General features: G+C 41.9%; 1 protein-coding gene and 1 pseudogene across 1 annotated transcript in view; one reads left to right on the top strand and one right to left on the bottom strand.

The window, feature by feature from the left end:
- LOC141987327 (endogenous retrovirus group K member 9 Gag polyprotein-like) overlaps window positions 1-18,350 on the bottom strand; it is a 262,863-nt gene that overhangs the window by 167,255 nt on the left and 77,258 nt on the right. Inside the window, exon 3 of the mRNA XM_074952564.1 lies at window positions 3,690-3,756. Within this exon, the coding sequence (XP_074808665.1) occupies window positions 3,690-3,756 (67 nt within the window). The remainder of the gene's footprint in view (window positions 1-3,689; window positions 3,757-18,350) is intronic.
- On the top strand, window positions 10,207-12,119 carry LOC141987886 (E3 SUMO-protein ligase KIAA1586-like; annotated as a pseudogene).

The following is an 18,350-nucleotide window of genomic DNA, read 5'->3' on the forward strand; positions in this document are numbered from 1 at the left end:
TGTGTAAACAATGGGTGATTTCACACACGACTCAAATGTAGCTCCTGCTAATATTTTGATCATGTGCACAAATGAGTCCAAAGTACAATATTCTTCTCATAAAATTTAATTAGAAAGCAAGGACTTGAACTTTAATGCATACAGTAAGGGTATTTAGCAATGGGCTGGCAGGAGTTGCATGGGAAGTTAGATAATATTGTATAGTCTGACTCAAAAAAGATTAAGATGGGTCTGCTACATTGCGGAAACATCTGTATGGTCCATTTCATTCAGATCAACACCACAGATGCTTCATAGATTATAGTAGAATTGAATGTAAAAAATTACCCAAATAACTTAAATATTTAGCTCAAAAAGATGATGGAATACATTGCTAAACAAATGCGATTTGACAAATTTAATAGAGATGGACAAATAATATGAACAGCTCTTTGCCAAATAATTTGAGAAAACCTGCAAAATGTGTCGACGCAGTTTGACAAATATTGTTTGAGCAGCTCTACTTAGCAGGTAGTGCAGAAGTATGTGTTGTTTATTTCTTTGTCATATTTATGCCCCAAAGCTGAATGTGTATGTGTGTGTGTGTGTGTCCGTCCAATGAGTACACACACACACACACACACACACACACACATTAGCGTTAATATAAGATTAAAGTCAAGCAACCTAGCACTTGAAACTGTCAGGAGATGCAGAGTTAAAGTTATAGGCTCAACCATCACTCCCATAATCAGGCAGGTGTCTAAAATCACATGGTCTGATTCTCTTCTCTCTTATACCAGTTTTACTCCTATTGACTTCAGTAGAGTTACTCCTGTTTTACTCCAGTGTGAAATCAGGTGAGGTTCTAAAGCCTGTTAATGTTTTATATTATACGTCAAATAATGGACTATACCATGCAAACTGTAATTTTACACACACGTTTAAGTACAGTAGATATATGGGACCATATTAATTCCCAGTGCAGCTTCATTAAATTCAGTGGAGTTAAATTAAGGATAAATTAGATACAATGTCCCCAGTCCTGCAATGAGCTCAGATGATTAGGGACTCACAGGGGCCTTAGTCACCTGCCCCCTCCCCCAGAATAATGTAGGGATTGCATTAAAAAAGGAAACACTGAGTTTGGAACAGAAGCTTGATTATGTCATTTTATTAATGTTTCATGGTATAAACCTACTCATTGAGGCAATATTCAATAGGTACTATTATTTTTAACTCTAGCTCCCTTCCCTGAATAAAACAAAGCTCTCTATGCCACTGCCTGCAGAGCACTTAAGCATATGAGCACTGACATCTAAACTACATATGTGCTTACAATTAAACACGTGCTTAAGTGCTGGTTTGGGGCCACAATGCTCAGCAGCTAGCAGGATCTAGCCCTAATTGAACAGGGCAGTTACTTTCTGAGCCAGGATACAGTTCCAGGATTGCTCCTGAACGACCAGGTCAGCTAAGCATGTTTTTCTTTCTGTGCTTGGCAAAGAAGGTTCACCCTTTTCTTCTGAACATGTGGAACTTGCCATGGCTGATCCTGCTCTGTCTCCTTGAGGTTAATTTACTGTAGTTTACTGTTAGTTTGCTACATGGAGCTACACATTGGGAGCATTCAGATCAGAAGAAGGCAAGCCACCTGATTATTAAACAGCCCATAACACAGGGAACACCGTACACCAATGCTCCGTATTTTCCACTGACTGCAGATCACGTTGCAGGTGGAGTTCAAGGTAATGGCTTTACCTGTAAAACCCTATATGGTTTAGGACCTGGTGTGATGTTATTGACATAATCTGGGACCGTATAGATCATTGTTGCAACCAAGGTCCTGTAGTGGCACCAAATCTTGTATAAAGGGAGTCAAATAAGGTGTCTAAGACAAGGTTATGGTTTGCTGGTTATGATTATGCTGTCTATATGTGTGTATCATTTTTGTAGTTACAGTTATGAATGTTGGCTCTATACTGTCTGTATTTCAAACTTATGCTATGCTTCTGGGTGACACCCCAGACAAGTTGGTGTCAGCTCTGCCTAGCCTGCTTGATAGCCCATTAAGGACCATCAGCTATACAACTGACCCATTGAGAGGAGGCAGATATGCCTTCTGACTCAGCAAAGTATGCAGGGACTTGCCCATGTGACTCCAAACTCCATTTTGCTGTAATTTTCCACAGTAAGAACAAAGAAGTGTTCTTACATCTGAAAAAGACTATAAAAGGCTGATGCCTCATCTCCATCTGCTCTTCAATCCTGCTTCTTACCTCTGGAAGGACTTTGCTACAAACTGAAGCTCTAAACAAAGGAATGAATGACCCATCCCAGCTGTAGATGTACTCCAGAGACTTGATTTGAACCTGCAGCTTATTCCATCATTGCTACAAGCCTGAACCAAGAACTTTGCCATTACAGTATGTAATTGATTCCATTTAACCAGTTCTAGCTCTCATATATATTTCTTTCTTTTTACGAATAAACCTTAAGATTTTCGATTCTAAAGGATTGGCAACAGCGTGATTTGTGGGTAAAATCTGATTTGTATATTGACCTGGGTCTGGGGCTTGGTCGAACCTTTTTTTCTTTTACTGGGGCATTGGTTTTCATAATCATTCATCCCCATAACAAGTGGCACTGGTGGTGATACTGGGAAACTGGAGTGTCTAAGGGAATTGCTTGTGTGACTTATGGTTAGCCAATGGGGTAAAACTGAAGTCTTCTCTGTTTGGCTGGTTTGGTTTGCCTTGGTGTGCAAAGGAACCCCACCCTTGGGCTGTAACTGCCCTGCTCTAAGCAATTTGTCCTGAATTGATACTCTCAGAAGTGTCCCACCAACGGCAGCCCTGTTACACCTGGTTACTTAAGAGACTCTCTCTCTTTCCCTCTGACTCTGTCATAGTTGAGCTCAGTGGTAGTATGCAAGCTGGAAACTCCTTGAAGCAAACAGCAAAGGGTCTTCTGTCAAGGCGTTCAGCTTTGGAATATGTCTCCCCGCCTTGGGTTGCTAGACTTCTGGGCACACTGGGAAGCCTACCTCTTCTGCCAGGCCTTTGGAAAAGAGGTGATTTGATGGGTTGAGGAATTGGATATAGAGGGCTGGATTGAGGTTTTAGAAAGCTCATCAGTTACTATGTTGGGTTAACATTTTTTTATATCAAATATTGTTAGCTCTCTGTGGCAAGAACTTTGTTATGTTTGAAGAGCATCTAGCACAACGGGGCCCTGATCTCTGATTGGGATTCATAGGTGCTACCCCAGTACAAATACTAAATAATAATAATGATCAGTGAATCATAAATAAATCACAACCATTCCTCCTAAGTCACTTGTAAAGCACCGAGTACCACTTAATGCAGAGCTCCGTAAAGAGTGGCTGATGATAACGACAGGAGTGTATTAAAAAGGCAGCACCTGCATGACACTAAGCTGACTTATCCTTGCATGTACAGGGAAAGAGCACACCTTGCTTTGGAGGAATCTACAAATTACAATTAATTGCACCGGTATGAAAAATCTGAAGCTCTATCATCCCCTACATCTGCAATTACAATAATTGTGAGAGAGAGCTACAAATTAAACCACAAACAACCCTGAAGGACCTGGTTCTGTAGTTCTACTGTACTACCAAAAAACTAACAAAACTAACAAAAAACTCTTTATATACAGCTCAGAAAGCCCTGTAAACTGAAAAGACAGACCTGTATGTTCTTTGTGGAGCCAAGCAATTTCCCAGAAAGGTTTCCAGTTTTACAGTTGGCTTTTGTACTGAAAAGAAAAGAAAGATAGTAACCTTTAGAGTGAGTGACAGTAGCCGCAAACCTAATACTCTGTGAAAACATATTCTATTACATATTGCATCATACTGTGGTGTAATTTATTGTACAATATTAGTTTCTGTTGACATGAAGTATTTTTACTTTACCAAATCAAATAACGGACAGTTTCATAATGAGAAAACATTTTTCACTAGAGAAAAATACAATTGTATTTTAACAAGTTGGCTCTGATTCTTGGGTTCAGCTGAGCAGGATTGGTGGGGACAGGAGAGGACAAAGGTGACTTTACATCAGAGCGACATCACTTGGGATTTCCCTGACAGGTGAGGATTTCCAGGTAGCCCATTAGACTGGATTTATGGCTCCTCTGCAGCACTAGAACAAAGGGCTGTAGCAGGGCTGAGAATCTGGTCCTTTATCCTCATCAGTATTATTTGCTGGACAAATATTGTGATCCAGTGGATGGGGAAGGGATTGGGAGACATAATCCTCGGGTTTCAGTCCCATTTCTGCTACTGAATTGTTGTGTGAACTTTGACATGTCTCTTAACAGCTCAGTGCCTCAGTTTCCCTTTGTGTAAAATCTAGATAATAATATTTACTGACCTTTGTAAAACGCTTTGGAATCTATGGATAAAAAGGGATCTCTCATGCTATGGATTATCCTCATGATTACTATTATTGCAGATATTAAATATGACATATACAGTAAGTTGTCTGGACAGAAACCTTAGAAGTTCACATGTGAGATGAGTCAACGGTGCTCACATGGCAGAGGAGCTTTTGCAGGAAGCAATTTCAGTAACATATCACATGAGGAAAAATGTTAAATTGAGATGGAAGGGAAAGAATTTAGAACAATATTGAGAGTGTCTGGACTATTTTATTCTTTAAAAAAATACTTCAACACCTGAAAGAATTAATATACATTTATTGTCACTATATTTGAAACTTTAAGAAAGACACAAATAAACTGAATGTAGTTGTCTATGACTATTTATTTATTTCATCCAACAGCATGTGCTGGTAGCTGATGCTTCCACAACACAAGTGCTGTCTAGCCGCAGGCATTGCATTTTGAACTTCGTTAACATGAATGTGAATATAGGCCAGTGAAATTCAAAGGTAAAGTTTACTGCTGGAAATGGACTGGTCACAGTTCAAGACTAGCTCTACCTCTACCTCTGACCCCTCTCAGTCTGAGTGCAATCCCCACAGGCAATAGGCCTCCTGTCTTCACCACCCTGAGGTGGAATCTCATGATTCTCCTACTCTCAGATCAAGGCCCTCGGGTTTGCTCCACAGGCCCAACTGGATTCAGCTGCACTGCAGGAGCTATGATCAGAGTGAACCCCAAAACAGCCTCTTCAAAAGAGAGTATTGTTTAATCTTGATGAAAAGAATCAAAGCATATCAAGCCAGGAGTTCTTAACACAACAAGCAGTCTATATGACTATGTATTACCTAAACTTAGGTTGGCCTAGCTAGTCCCAGGTACCCCACTTCTGGGTCCAGGGGGACAGTCTGAACCCCTGCAGTCCCTGTGTCTCTCTCTCTCTCCTGAGCTCAGGTTTTCATCTGCTCCAAAGTTCTTGTTACAGTTTTCCCACCTGAATTCCACCTCCACTTCCCCTGAACTCACCAGGGCCAGAAGTGAACTTCAAAGGGACTGACACCTGCATTGACCCATTATCAGTGAATGGTGCTATCCAAGGCGTACGGTTTCCCTTCCTGACTATTTGTTGTCCTCTTCTGTTGGAATTAGCTCTTTTGTAATCATGTACTCACAAACACAAACATAAGCAAATAGATGAGCATATAATATTCATAAAATACAGGCATTTTTCACATCCTTCATAGACTGCATGGGAGATTCTCATGTGCTTACAGTTATTCCAGAAATAGGTACTGAAAGGTAAGCTCCTAAAACCACCTACATTTTCAGAAGTGCTGAGTATCCAGCAGCTCCCACTGACTTTGAGTTATGTGACTTACTTACCCACCGTCACACACCATGTCAGCGGCAGGGGTGGGAACAGAAGGCAGAACTCCTGACTCCCATCCTGTGCTTTAACCACTAAACCATCGTTCCTCCTCACAATAGAAACTATGTAACTTTACAAAGAGAGGAACTTCCAAATGAGACAAAAGCATAGACAAGGGAGAACTTTAGGTCACTACTGTCTTTCCCAGCTTTGTTTCTCGATATTTTGTAAACAGTCTAGAACTAGGCAAACATTTTTAACCAAAATGTTTTGTTTCACTGAAAAATGCAGATTTGAGTCTACCTCATATTCATGTTAATTCACCAATTGTTTCAGTCTAACCCCACTTCACCCACAAAAAACCCCCCCAAAACAAACAACTGAAAACATTTCATTTTGATATTTTCAAATGAAATGTTTTGATTTTTCAATTTGAAATGACTTAATTTTGAAATTTACTTCAATTTTATTTTTAACATTTTAATTTTTTTTTAAAAAGTTTGAAAACTGAACATTTGGGTTGACCTGAACATATTTTTAGACATTTTGGTTCACCAAAAATTGAAAAAAAATGTTTTTGAAACAGCCATCTAACTGAAAAATAAATCAGTTATTCACTCAGCTTTCAAACAGTCTGGCTCAATTTCATTTGATTCATTTTCATTTAACAATATGGATCATTGGATCTAATTTATGCTATCGGCCAACATACCTTGGATGTGATTGATACTGCACTGCCCTTTGTAGTCAGGATTGTAAAAAATCTGAATGGCAGAATTTTACTCCTACCTTGCACAGAGGTGGGTGATTACCCAAGGTGCAAGGCAGTTGAGAATTATGGCCTTTTTCTGTAATATACTACTTGGAAACAACGTGGATTTATATCTGTCAATGGGGAAAGTAAAGAATGGAGGTGATGCAAAGAGCTGCAGGTGAATACATGAAATTCACATTTTCTGCTACTAGAGTCAGCCATGGATAAGTTTAGTTTCCCCATTCCATTCCAGGTATTAAAGAAGAAAGACATACAAAGAGAAAAACAAAAGGAATGTGCTTTTTTAGGATAATACATTACTGCTAAAAGCCACCAGCCCCACCCTCTGCTGAAGACCTACTGAAGACTTCAGCTGAGTCAATAGAGTCCTTTCAAATAGGTTGTATTCTTTTGCAACCAGTAACCCAATGCTCTAAGCAGCATATCCCATTACATGGGACCAGACTGTAACTTGCAATTTTTTTTAATCAACAGGCGTAATAAGGCATTTGCTGTGTACCTTTTTTTAAAAAATGAAAGCTGTATGTAAACCCATCCCAGAGTTGCAAGTGTGGTATTGTCTTTCATCAGTTCATCAATATTAATTGGTCTGATCTGGAACCACGGAAATCCTCTAGGGTTGGACAAATACTTTGAGCCTCCCAGAACCCGGGGGTTTCCTCCCAATGTTCCAAAACATTGTTGTTTTACAAAATGCACCATTAAAGTCATTTGTTCCGTATGGATGATGTCAGGTGTGCAGTCCAGAATAACAGAGTACAATCTTGCTGACTTCAGACCTGCCACAATCTTCTGTTTGAATTTGTTGCCAGTAACTGTCTGATCTCATTTTGAATTTGTTTTTCCAAGGTAGTGGTGTGTGTACATTTCTTGGGTGGTGACTCTTCTTAGATGCTCCTGGAGTACAGCATCAAACTCAGCCATCAGCTCCACAATTTTAAGGAAGTTTCCATTGTTTGGCACATACAGCTGATCTGAAGTGCCACGCAGTGCTAGGTTTTGGGTAGCAAACATTCTCACAATGGCAATGAGCCTTTTCAGAACATTTTGCCAGTAAAGAGAGTCTGATACAATCTTCTCTTGATGCTTATCATCTATGGTGGCCTTTAACCTTAGTCTCATCTCAAGCTCTTTCCACCTATGGAATGCTCTCTGGTGATTTGCTGCCGTCTCATGGCATGCCAGATTTCTAGCCAGATTTTTCCAGTCCTTTGTTCTTGTAGAACCCAGTGTGGCAACATTAGACTGGAGAGTTTGCAACAAAAACAGTATGCCGCATTCTGGGTTTTTGAGTACATAAGCCATGGCCTCTCCACTTTGTCACCATTGGGGATTTCACGCTAGTAATGTGTTGGATGGAAACTTCTATTTTCATTGTCTTTGGGGAACATGAAGTTTTTCACTCACTGTGGCCCATACAGGACAAGGAAGTCCCTCAGGCTACTGCTCAAGAGTGTCCACAGTCCTGGATCATCTAGACTTAAGGAACTAAACTCAGCAGCAGCTGTTTCTTGCGCCTCCACCACACTCTTCTCTGAGCTACACTTTTCTCCAGGAATGTGCATGGCTACATCCATTTGAGATGGAGATATGGATGCTGCAGTAGCTGCCAGGTCACCTGCACTCTGACTAACTGGAAGATCAGGCATCTCCTCACCACTCACATCCTCACTGGGGCTGGAAGGATTACCGTGAACATTTGTGTCTATGTATCTCAGGAGAGCTCCCTCCTGCTTAGATAGAAAAGCTTCCTTTGCTTGCTTTCTTTTTCTGAATGCTGCCCCAGAGGGGCGTTTTCTTCTTTCACTCATGACTGTTGTTCTGTGCCAGCTACAGTGGCTCTCAACGCTCAGTTGAAGGGGACAAATAAGCAGGCTGGTAGCAGGGCCTTAGTGAGGGAAGATATCAGCGACTTAAGGGCCTAACTGGCTCCTACTACTTCAGTTGACTGCCTGTTCTCCTCAAGTGGGTTCAGGGAAGCAGCAGGAAACAGGAAGCTCCCTGAGAAGCTGGGGTTAATCAGTCCAGGCTCCTGGAGGTGCTAGAGAAGTACCTAAGAGGCTCCTCCTCCTCTCTCTCCCTGCAGCTCCTGCTGCTTTCTGTTATTCCCTCTCACCTTTTCTCCTGCCTGCCTGTTATGTCTCTTGTGCTCTCCTTCCTCCAGCACAGCAGTCCACCATCTCTGTGCATCTAGAGCAGAGAGAATACATATGCACCAGCAACAGACACAATTTTCCACACTCTGGGTCCTAGTGGCACCCCCCCACCCCCCAAAGTCTGGCACCTGAGGTGGCCGCCTCAGTTTGCCTCACTGTAAGGCCAGCCCTGCTGGGCAGTTACACATGCAAGTAACAGTGGTGAGCTGGAGCCGGTTCGCATCGGTTCCCGGGAACCGGTTGCTAAATTTTGAAGCAGTTTTTAGAACCGGATGTTAAAAATTGGTAGGAAAACAAATGTTATAAAATGATCTTAAAACGAATAATCTTAATCTTATAAAATGGTGTAGAAAATAATAGGGCAGGGGTCGGCAACCTGCGGCACGCCCGCCAAAGGCGGCAGGCAAGCCGATTTTTACTGGCACGCTGCTGCGAGCTGGGGTCCGCTGGCCCCACTCAGCCCACTGCCTGCCTGGGTGAACAGAACTGAGTGGGGCCGGCGGCTGGGACCCTGGCTGGCAGGAGCCGGCGGCCAGAACCCCAGAGCTGCGGCAGGTGAGCTGCTGCCAGTCTGGGGTTCTGTCTGCCACCCTGCTCAGCCCGCCGCCGGACTGGTGTTCCGGCTGCTGGCCCCTTGCCAGATGGGGTCCTGGCCATCGGCCCCGCTTAGCCTGCTGTCATGCTGGGGTTCCGTGGGGGGCTCAGGTAAATGTAAAATTTATAACTGGCATGGGAAACCTTAAATTAATGAAGACTTGTAATACGGTGTACAAAATAAACTTCAAATGCAAAGGGACGCGGAATTTTAGCAGTTAAAGAGACGTTTGTACGACAGATCGTTCAAGATTTATGTTGCTATGCGCGTGCGCATGTAATGTCTCAGGCTGCAACTCGGTCGCATCCAAGTTCGTCCTGACACAAGACAAAGTCTCGTTTATTATTTTATTAACAGGGGTTGCATTTGCCTAGTTCGTGCACTTGCTCAACTGTTTTCTATACAATTCAACACGACCAGTGAGTCATAGTCGGTCTGTTTGTTTCTAGTAAATTGCGTGTGATATTTCGGTGTGTAATACTAACTGGACTGTTATTCGAAGATTAAAGTTTTCTATTCAATATTATTTACCCTTCATAATGAAAAGCCAGAAAAGCATTAGTGACTGATTTTCCAATAAAATGACAAAATCATTAGTCAGTAGTTCTACTAGTGAAAATAAGGATTTAAATACTGAAAACGCCAATGACAATAATTTTGGCGATGAAAATATCTTAAATGTTGAATCATCTGAAAATGTGTCCGCAATGGAAGAAGATTTACATGACTGTGAAAATGTAATACCCAATTATTGGACTTCCAAGCAGGCACAATATTTTTAAAGAAATATTAAATTATATTATATTTATATATAATATTTATTATATATAAATATAATATTATATATTTATATATAATATTATATTTAAAGAAATATAATAGCTTGATAATTGAAGGCAAAAAACTTGGCTGTTCCTACTGTGCAAATATGTCACATTTGGGGGTCCTTGGAGGAAAATCTTTACACATTTCTTTGGAATGGCAAAAGTCTACTATTAAAGCATCTGGAACTGATAAAAAAGTTCAGCAAGCTTCATTAAGAAAAAAAATGAAGGAACATTTCGAATCAAGCTCTCATTTGAGAGTTATAAATATTTTAAATGAATCTAAAAGAGAACCTCTCACTACAGTGATTGATAAAGTTACTGAAAAAAATATTGCAATAACCAGCAAAATTTTCAACATAGTTTACAGCTTAGTAAAAAGAAACCAACCAATGTTAGATATGGAGGATGAAGTCGAGCTACAAATTAAGAATGAAACTGATTTAGGGAACTACCTACATACTCGATTTTCGGCCATCAGAATCGTAGAGCATATTGCTGAATTAATAAGAAAACAAATTTTTGATAAAATCATTGAAAACAATTCAAAGATTTGTATTATTATTGATGAAGCTTCTACAATTTCAAGTAAAACTGTGCTTGTAATTCTTATAAAATGTGAATTAGAAGATTCTTCACCAACAATTTTTCTCAATTTAGTGGAATTAGAATCAACAAAAGCAGAAAATATTTACAATGCTTTCAGAAATATGTTAACCGATACAGGATTTGACACAGAATATTTAAAGAAAAATTTAATCAGATTTTGTTCTTATGGCGCAAGCACCATGCTTGGACATAAATCTGGAGTTGCTACAAGACTCATTCAAGATTTTCCAAACTTTATAATTTGGCATTGTTTGAATCATCAGCTACAACTGGCTTTAGATGATACTATAAATGATATCAATGAAATAAGCCATTTCAAGATTTTTTTGGACAAGATTTATGCAATTTTTCATCAGTCAAATAAAAGTCAGTTTGGACTTAAACAAGTTTCTGAAGAACTATATATTGAAATAATCAAAATAGGCCGTGTTTTTGGTCCACGATGGGCTTCTTGTAGCCTTAGAGCTGTCAAAGTGGTCTGGAGAGCTTATCCAGCTCTTTATATTTATTTTTCCAAAAATAAGAAATTTTCTGGCATGGAAAAAAGATTGAAAAACAAAGAATTTTTAAAAGACTTGGCATTAATGATTGACATTTTGGATGAACTTGCATTATTATCAATGCACTGCAAGCAAGACAATTGAGTTTAACAAAGGCAGATAAGCTAATCAAACGAACGATTGATTTTTTCATACAGTTAAAAGATAGTTTTGGTATACATGAAAATAAAATTAATGAAATGATAGAAAGTGATGCTTTTTAAATGCATAGAGAGTTTGAAGATAACGTAAGGTTTAAATCACTGCTACAAGACAAAGTAATAGAGTATATTATTGAAAAAATGAAGGCAAGATTATTATACGAAAATCACATTTAATATAAAGAAGATAATTTAGGTCATTCTAGTAATACACCTAAAATAGTTGAATTATTCAATGTTATGGATCCCACTTCATGGAATATTGAAGAAGTCAAGTTACCTTGGAAATCAGGAGAAGAAAAAGTGCATGAATTAAACAAATTCATAAAATTTGTAGTCGATTTAAATGATTTTCGTGACTATGTAGAGAATAACTTTCAATCAAAACATCTTCCTGATCCGGAAACAATAAGGAAAGCAAAGCAAATTATGAACACAATTGCAATTAGTTCTGCAGAAGCAGAAAGAGCTTTTTCGTTGATGAATATTATTTGTAGTGAAAAAAGGGCGAATTTAACAATTACACATATCTCAAGCTTTATGACCATCAATTTGTTGGGAAAACCACTAAGTTCCTGGAACCCAATACCATATGTTAAAGCATGGATGAGAAGTCATCAATCCGCATTAGATACCAGAGTTCGTGTATCCAGCACCAAAGATTATGGAGAAGATCACGAAGCCATTTGGAAATTACTACCTAATTAGTAATAAATAATGTACCTATTCTTTAAAATATTGCTTGTTGCATTGTATACTTCAACATGAATATATTACACTTTTTATTTTTAATAACTTAAGTAGTTAACATGTAATATTTTAAAATACAAGAATAATAGGCATTTCATTCTTAAATATTATCGTTTGCTTACTCATGCATCTCTTCTTTATATTTTCTTCTTTTCAAATTCATTTAAGAAAGCAATACTTTGTTTCTATTGTAATAAACATGTAAAAATGCTTTTTATTTTTTTTATTGTTAAGTATGACTCCCAATGACTCAATGCATTGCCACTTCTTCTGGAAAAAGGTACAAAAAATACATACTGTGGCACATCCCTTAAATCAGAACTTTTTATAGGGAACCGGTTGTTAAGATTTTGGCAGCTCATCACTGCAAGTACATATTTGTACAAGTGAAATGTGTATGAAACCAAGCTGAGCCTTTTGTTAATTTGACCCAAGAGTCTTTCCTTAGCATGTTTGTTCCTCCAGTCTTGCTGCTGTTACTGGCATCTTGATCATTCCTGCAGTATTTAGGAGAACCTGACTTGCTCATCAAACCTGTACCATGTAATTAACCTCACCTAGGAGACCTGACAGCTCAGTGTGTTTTAGGCATAACTCAATAGTGATAAGAAAAGCAAGCCTTTGGTTTTGTTACTTGTGTTAATCTAAGGGCATGGCTACACTTGTGAGTTAGAGCACATTAAAGCAGCCCTGGGTGACCTAACTCACAATGCGTCCACACTGGCAAGGCACGTAGAGCGCCTGGACTCCGCTGCTAGAGCGCTCCTGGTACTCCACATTGGCGAGTGGAATAACATTTGATGTGCCCCTGTTGGAGCACTACAGCCCCAGTGTGGACATCCTGGTCTGTTAGGGCGCTCTGATCGGCCTCCAGAAGTGTCCCACAATGCCTGTTCTAGCCACTCTGATCATCACTTTGAATTCTACTGCTGTGCCCTCAGGTGACCAACCGTCAGACCCGCCCTTTAAATTCTCTGGGAATTTTGAAAATCCCCTTCCTGTTTGCTCAGCCAGGTGTGGAGTGCTATCAGCGAATCTTTCCAGATGACCATGCCTCCACGTGCCAGGTGATCCCCAGTATGGAGCAATGGCGAGGTGCTGGACCTCATCAGTGTTTGGGGGGAGGAAGCTGTCCAGTCCCAGCTGTGCTCCAGCCATAGGAATTACGATACCTTCAGACAGATATCAAGGGACATGATGGAAAGGAACTATGACTGTGACACACAGCAGTGCAGGGTTAAAGTGAAGGAGCTGCGGAATGCCTACCGCAAAGCCCATGAGGCAAACCACCGTTCCGGTGCTGTCCCCGCGTCCTGCCATTTCTACAAAGAGTTGGATGCAATACTTGGGGGCAACCCCACCTCCACTCCGAGGACCACCATGGACACTTCAGAGCCCAGTGCAACAAGGCAGGAGGAGGAGGAGGAAAGTGGGAGCGAGGGTGCTGAGGAGGAGGAAGACACCCCGGAATCCCTAGATGCATGTAGCCAGGAGCTGTTCTCAAGCCAGGAGGAAGGTAGCCAGTCTCGGTGGCCGGTGCTTGGGGAAGGACAAACACCAGAGGAGGTTCACGGTAAGCGGCTTTTATTTTGGGAAGGAAGTTGTTTGGTGCAAGCTCTTGGGGCGAGGAGGGTTATGGCTGCATGCATGCCTAGATGCGGAATAGGGCATTAATGTGCTCTCTCACATCGTGGTAATTGGCCTCAGTGATCTCTTCAGAGGTCTCATCCAGAAGTTGGGCAATGTGCTTGCGCAGGTTTCTTGGGAGAGCCACTGTGGTCCTTGTCCCAGTCAGGCTAACATGTCTGTACCACTGTGCCGTGAGGGGTGAGGGGACAATTGCTGCACACAGGCAAGCTGCGTATGGGCCAGGGCAGAAGCCACATTGTTGTAGAAGACCCTCCCTTGCTTCCCAGGTCACCCACAGCAGCGAGATATCTTCAGGATGAACTCCTGTGGAAAATGTGGGGAGAGTGTTCAGTATAAGGGCCCCCTGCAGCTGTTGGCTTTCCCCAAGGCACAAAAACCCAGAGGACAGTACAGCCGTGAAACAATCAGTCCCCCTTGACCCTGTGCTTACTCACCATTTTGGGGCTCCTGGGGGTTATGTGCGCTCGCTTTGGGATGGGCAAAATATGCTATTGTGTGGACTGTGCTTGCCCTTAAGTATGGGGGAATCATTGCTCTGTCTGGTGTGAACAATGCTGCCTCTGTTAAGTGTTGCATTTTGCCTTTACAGATGCAACCTTGAGATCTCAACCGTCCATGTTATCACTGGCCGAAAGACTCCAAAGAATTAGGAAGAGGCCACGTAGAAGCAAAGAAGACATGCTACATGAAGTAATGCAGCAGTCCCTTAACGAGAATCTAAAAGCGCAGGAGTGGAGGGAGAGTGAAAGGAGGATCCGCCAGCAGAATGAGGAGCGCCAGCACAAAAGCGCAGAGCTCCCGCAGCAAAGTATGGATCGGCTGATAAGCATCATGGAGTGCCAAGTAGACTCGATCCAGGGAGGCACTCATAGCCTTGCAGGTGGAGCACTACCGCGCCCCCCCCTCCACCGCCCAGACCTTGTCCCAAAACTCTTTCCCTTGTGCTCCAATGTCACCTCCAACCCACTTTCCTCAACATCCGGGTTCTTATCGCCACCAGCTGCCTGCAACACCTGTAGCTTCACCATCCAGCCCTCAAAACTATGAGCCTTACCCATTGCACTCAACCCCAATCACTATGCATTTTAGCCAGCCTGAAGTGCAGCACTCCTTGCACAGCACTCCAGACAGGAAGACTGAGTATGATAACAGGACATACACAAATCTGTGATTGTATCATTCCCCACCCCACCCCCTTGCCCTTTCTGTTTCCCAAGCAGTTGTGTTTCTTTTCAATAAATGGATTTTTGGCTTTGAAAACATTCTTTACTGTTGCATAAAGTAAAAGATACCTTAGCCCAGCAAAGAAACAGGCACTGCAAGTCAGCGTAGCAAACACAGATTCCTACTAACATTAGAACTATTGCACTTCACTCCCGTGCAGGGCACCAAACATTACTGGTTTCTTTCAGCCTCAAATTGCTCCCTCAAGGTATCCCTAATCCTTGCAGCCCCACGCTGGGCCCCTCTAATAGCCCTGCTCTCTGGCTGTTCAGATTCAGCCTCCAGGTGTTGAACCTCCAAGTTCCATGCCTGCGTGAATCTTTCACCCTTCCCTTCACAAATGTTATGGAGGGTACAGCACATGGATATAACCACGGGGATGCTGTCATGGGCCAGGTCCAGCTTCCCATACAGAGAGTGCCAGCTGCCCTTTAAACGACCAAAAGCACACTCCACAGTCATTCTGCACCGGCTCAGCCTGTCGTTGAACCGCTCTTTGCTGCTGTCAAGGCTCCCTCTGTAGGGTTTCATGAGCCACGGCATTAAAGGGTAAGCAGGGCCTCCAAGGATCACAATGCGCATTTTGACTTCCCCTACAGTGATCTTCTGGTCTGGGAAAAAAGTCCCGGCTTGCAGCTTCCTCAACAGGCCAGTGTTCCGAAAGATGCGTGCGTCATGCACCTTTCCGGGCCAGCCTGCGTTAATGTCAATGAAACGCCCATGGTGATCCACAAGCGCCTGGAGAACCATAGAGAAATACCCCTTCCAATTAATGTACTCGGAGGCTAGGTGGTCTGGTGCCAGAATTGGAATATGCGTCCCATCTATCGCCCCTCCGCAGTTAGGGAAACCCATTTGTGCAAAGCCAGCCGCAATGTCATGCACATTACCCAGAATCACGGTTCTTCTGAGCAGGATGCGATTAATGGCCCTGCAAACTTGCATCAACACGATTCCAACGGTCGACTACCCCACTCCAAACTGGTTAGCGACCGATCGGTAGCTGTCTGGAGTTACCAGCTTCCAGATTGCAATAGCCACCCACTTCTCCACCGTCAGGGCAGCTCTCAATCTCGTGTCCTTGCGCTGCAGGGTGGGGCGAGCTCCTCACACAGTCCCATGAAAGTGGCTTTTCTCATCCAAAACTCAACTGCCAAACGTGACATGCTGGCGAGACTTGTCAGCATGTTCCTCAGCAGTTCGGGCTCCATTCCCGCAGATCGAAAGGGAAGACAGAGCGCGCAGTACAAAAAATGAAAGATGGGGTCAAATGTGGACGGAAGCAGAGGGATTGCTGGGATGCGAACCGATGCATCACGGGGCATTGGGACAGGACCCAGAATGCCCCGCACCCTCTGCCCGCTTCCCACAAACCACAGTGCCAGAATGGGAAGAGGTGCTCTGTGGGATAGCTGTCCATAATGCATCACTCCCAATGCCACTGCAAGTGCCACAAATGTGGCCACACCACTCCGCTTGCAGCTGTCAGTGTGGACAGGTTGCCATGCTTTCCCTACTCTACTTTACGAAGGCGGGTTTAACTCACAGCACTCTACATTTGCAATGCCCATAGTCAGGCTCCTTTCTGATGCTTTAAAATAAAAAAAAGCTTGAGCTCAAAAAACTAGAGCTTGTTAGAAAATGGAAGACATTTTCCACTGATTTCTTTTCCACTGGGGGCGGGAGGATAGAGGCACGAGCTCCAAATGTTGACCCTTTTGAAATTTTCCAAGTGACTCTACCATCAACAATGAAGTAACTTCTTAAAGTGAATCATGCTACCTGCACTTATAGATATGGTTAATTCATTGACTGTGCATTGTGTAAAGAAGTACTTCCTTATGTTAGTTTTAAACATGCTGCTTATTAATTTCATAGGCTAACTCCTGATTCTTGTGTTATATGATGGGGTAAATAACATTTCCCTATTCACTTTTTCCATACCAGTCATGATTTTATAGACCTCCATCAAATCCCCCCTTAGTTATCTCTTTTCTAAGATGAACAGTCCGAGTCTTTTTAATCTCTTCTCCTATAGAAGCTGTTTCATACCCTTAATCATTTTTGTTGCCCTTATCTGTATCTTTGCCAATTCTCATGTATCATTTTTGAGATGGGGCGACCAGAACTATATGCAGTTTTCAAGGTGTGAGCGTACTATGGATGTATATAGTGGCATTATGATATTTTCTTGTCTTGTTATCAATCCCTTTCCTAATGGTTCCTAACATTGTTAGATTTTTTGACTGCTGCTGCACATTGAGCTGATGTTTCAGAGAACTATCCATGGTGATTCTAAGATCTCTTTCTTGAGTAGTAACAGCTAATTTAGACCACATCATAGTTGGGATTGTTTTTTCCAATGTGCATTACTTTGCACTTATCAACGCTGAATATCATCTGCCATTTGGTTGTCCCGTTGCCCAGTTTTGTAAGATCCCGTTATAACCCTTTGCAGTCAGCTTTGGCCTTAACTATCTTGGGTAATTTTGGCTCATCTGCAAATTTTGTCTCCTCAGTGTTCACCCCCTTTTTCAAATCATTTATGAATATATTGAACAGCACAGGTCCCAGTACAGTTCATTGTTGGACTCCACTATTTACTTTTCTCCATTGTGAAAATTGATGATTTATTCCTACCCTTTGTTTCCTATGTTTTACCAGTCACTGATCCACGAGAGGACCTTCCCTTTTATCCCATGACTGCTTACTTTGCTTAAGAATCTTTGGAGTGGGACCTTGCAAAGGCTTTCTGAAGGTCCAAGAATGCTATATCAATTGGATCACCTTTGTCCACATGCTTGTTGACTCCCTCAAAGAAGTCTAACAGATTAGTGAGGCATTATTTTCCTTTACAAAAGCTGTATTGGCTCTTCCCCAACAAATCAGGTTCAATTGGGATAATTCTGTTCTTTACTATCATTTCGACCAATTTGTCTGGAACTGAAGATAGGCTTACTGGGTTGCCAGGATTGCCTCTGGAGACCTTCTTAAAAATCAGCATTACATTATCTATCTTCTAGATATCTGATACAGAGGTTGATTTAAGCGATAGATTATATAACACAGTTAGAAAGTCTGCAGTTTCATAGTTCAGTTCCTTTAGACCTCTTGGTTGAACACCACTGGTGACTTATTAGTCTTTAATTTATCAGTTTGTTCCAAAACTATGGGCAGGGATGCTGTCCCTAGCCTCTGTTTGCCAGAAGCTGGGAATGGGTGACAGGGAATGGATCACCTGATCACCTGTTCTGTTCATTCCCTCTGGGGCACCTGGCATTGGCTACTGTTGGAAGACAGGATACTGGGCAAGAT

Source organism: Natator depressus, chromosome 5 (genome assembly GCF_965152275.1).
Source record: "Natator depressus isolate rNatDep1 chromosome 5, rNatDep2.hap1, whole genome shotgun sequence".
In the NCBI taxonomy this organism is placed as follows: Eukaryota; Metazoa; Chordata; order Testudines; family Cheloniidae; genus Natator; species Natator depressus.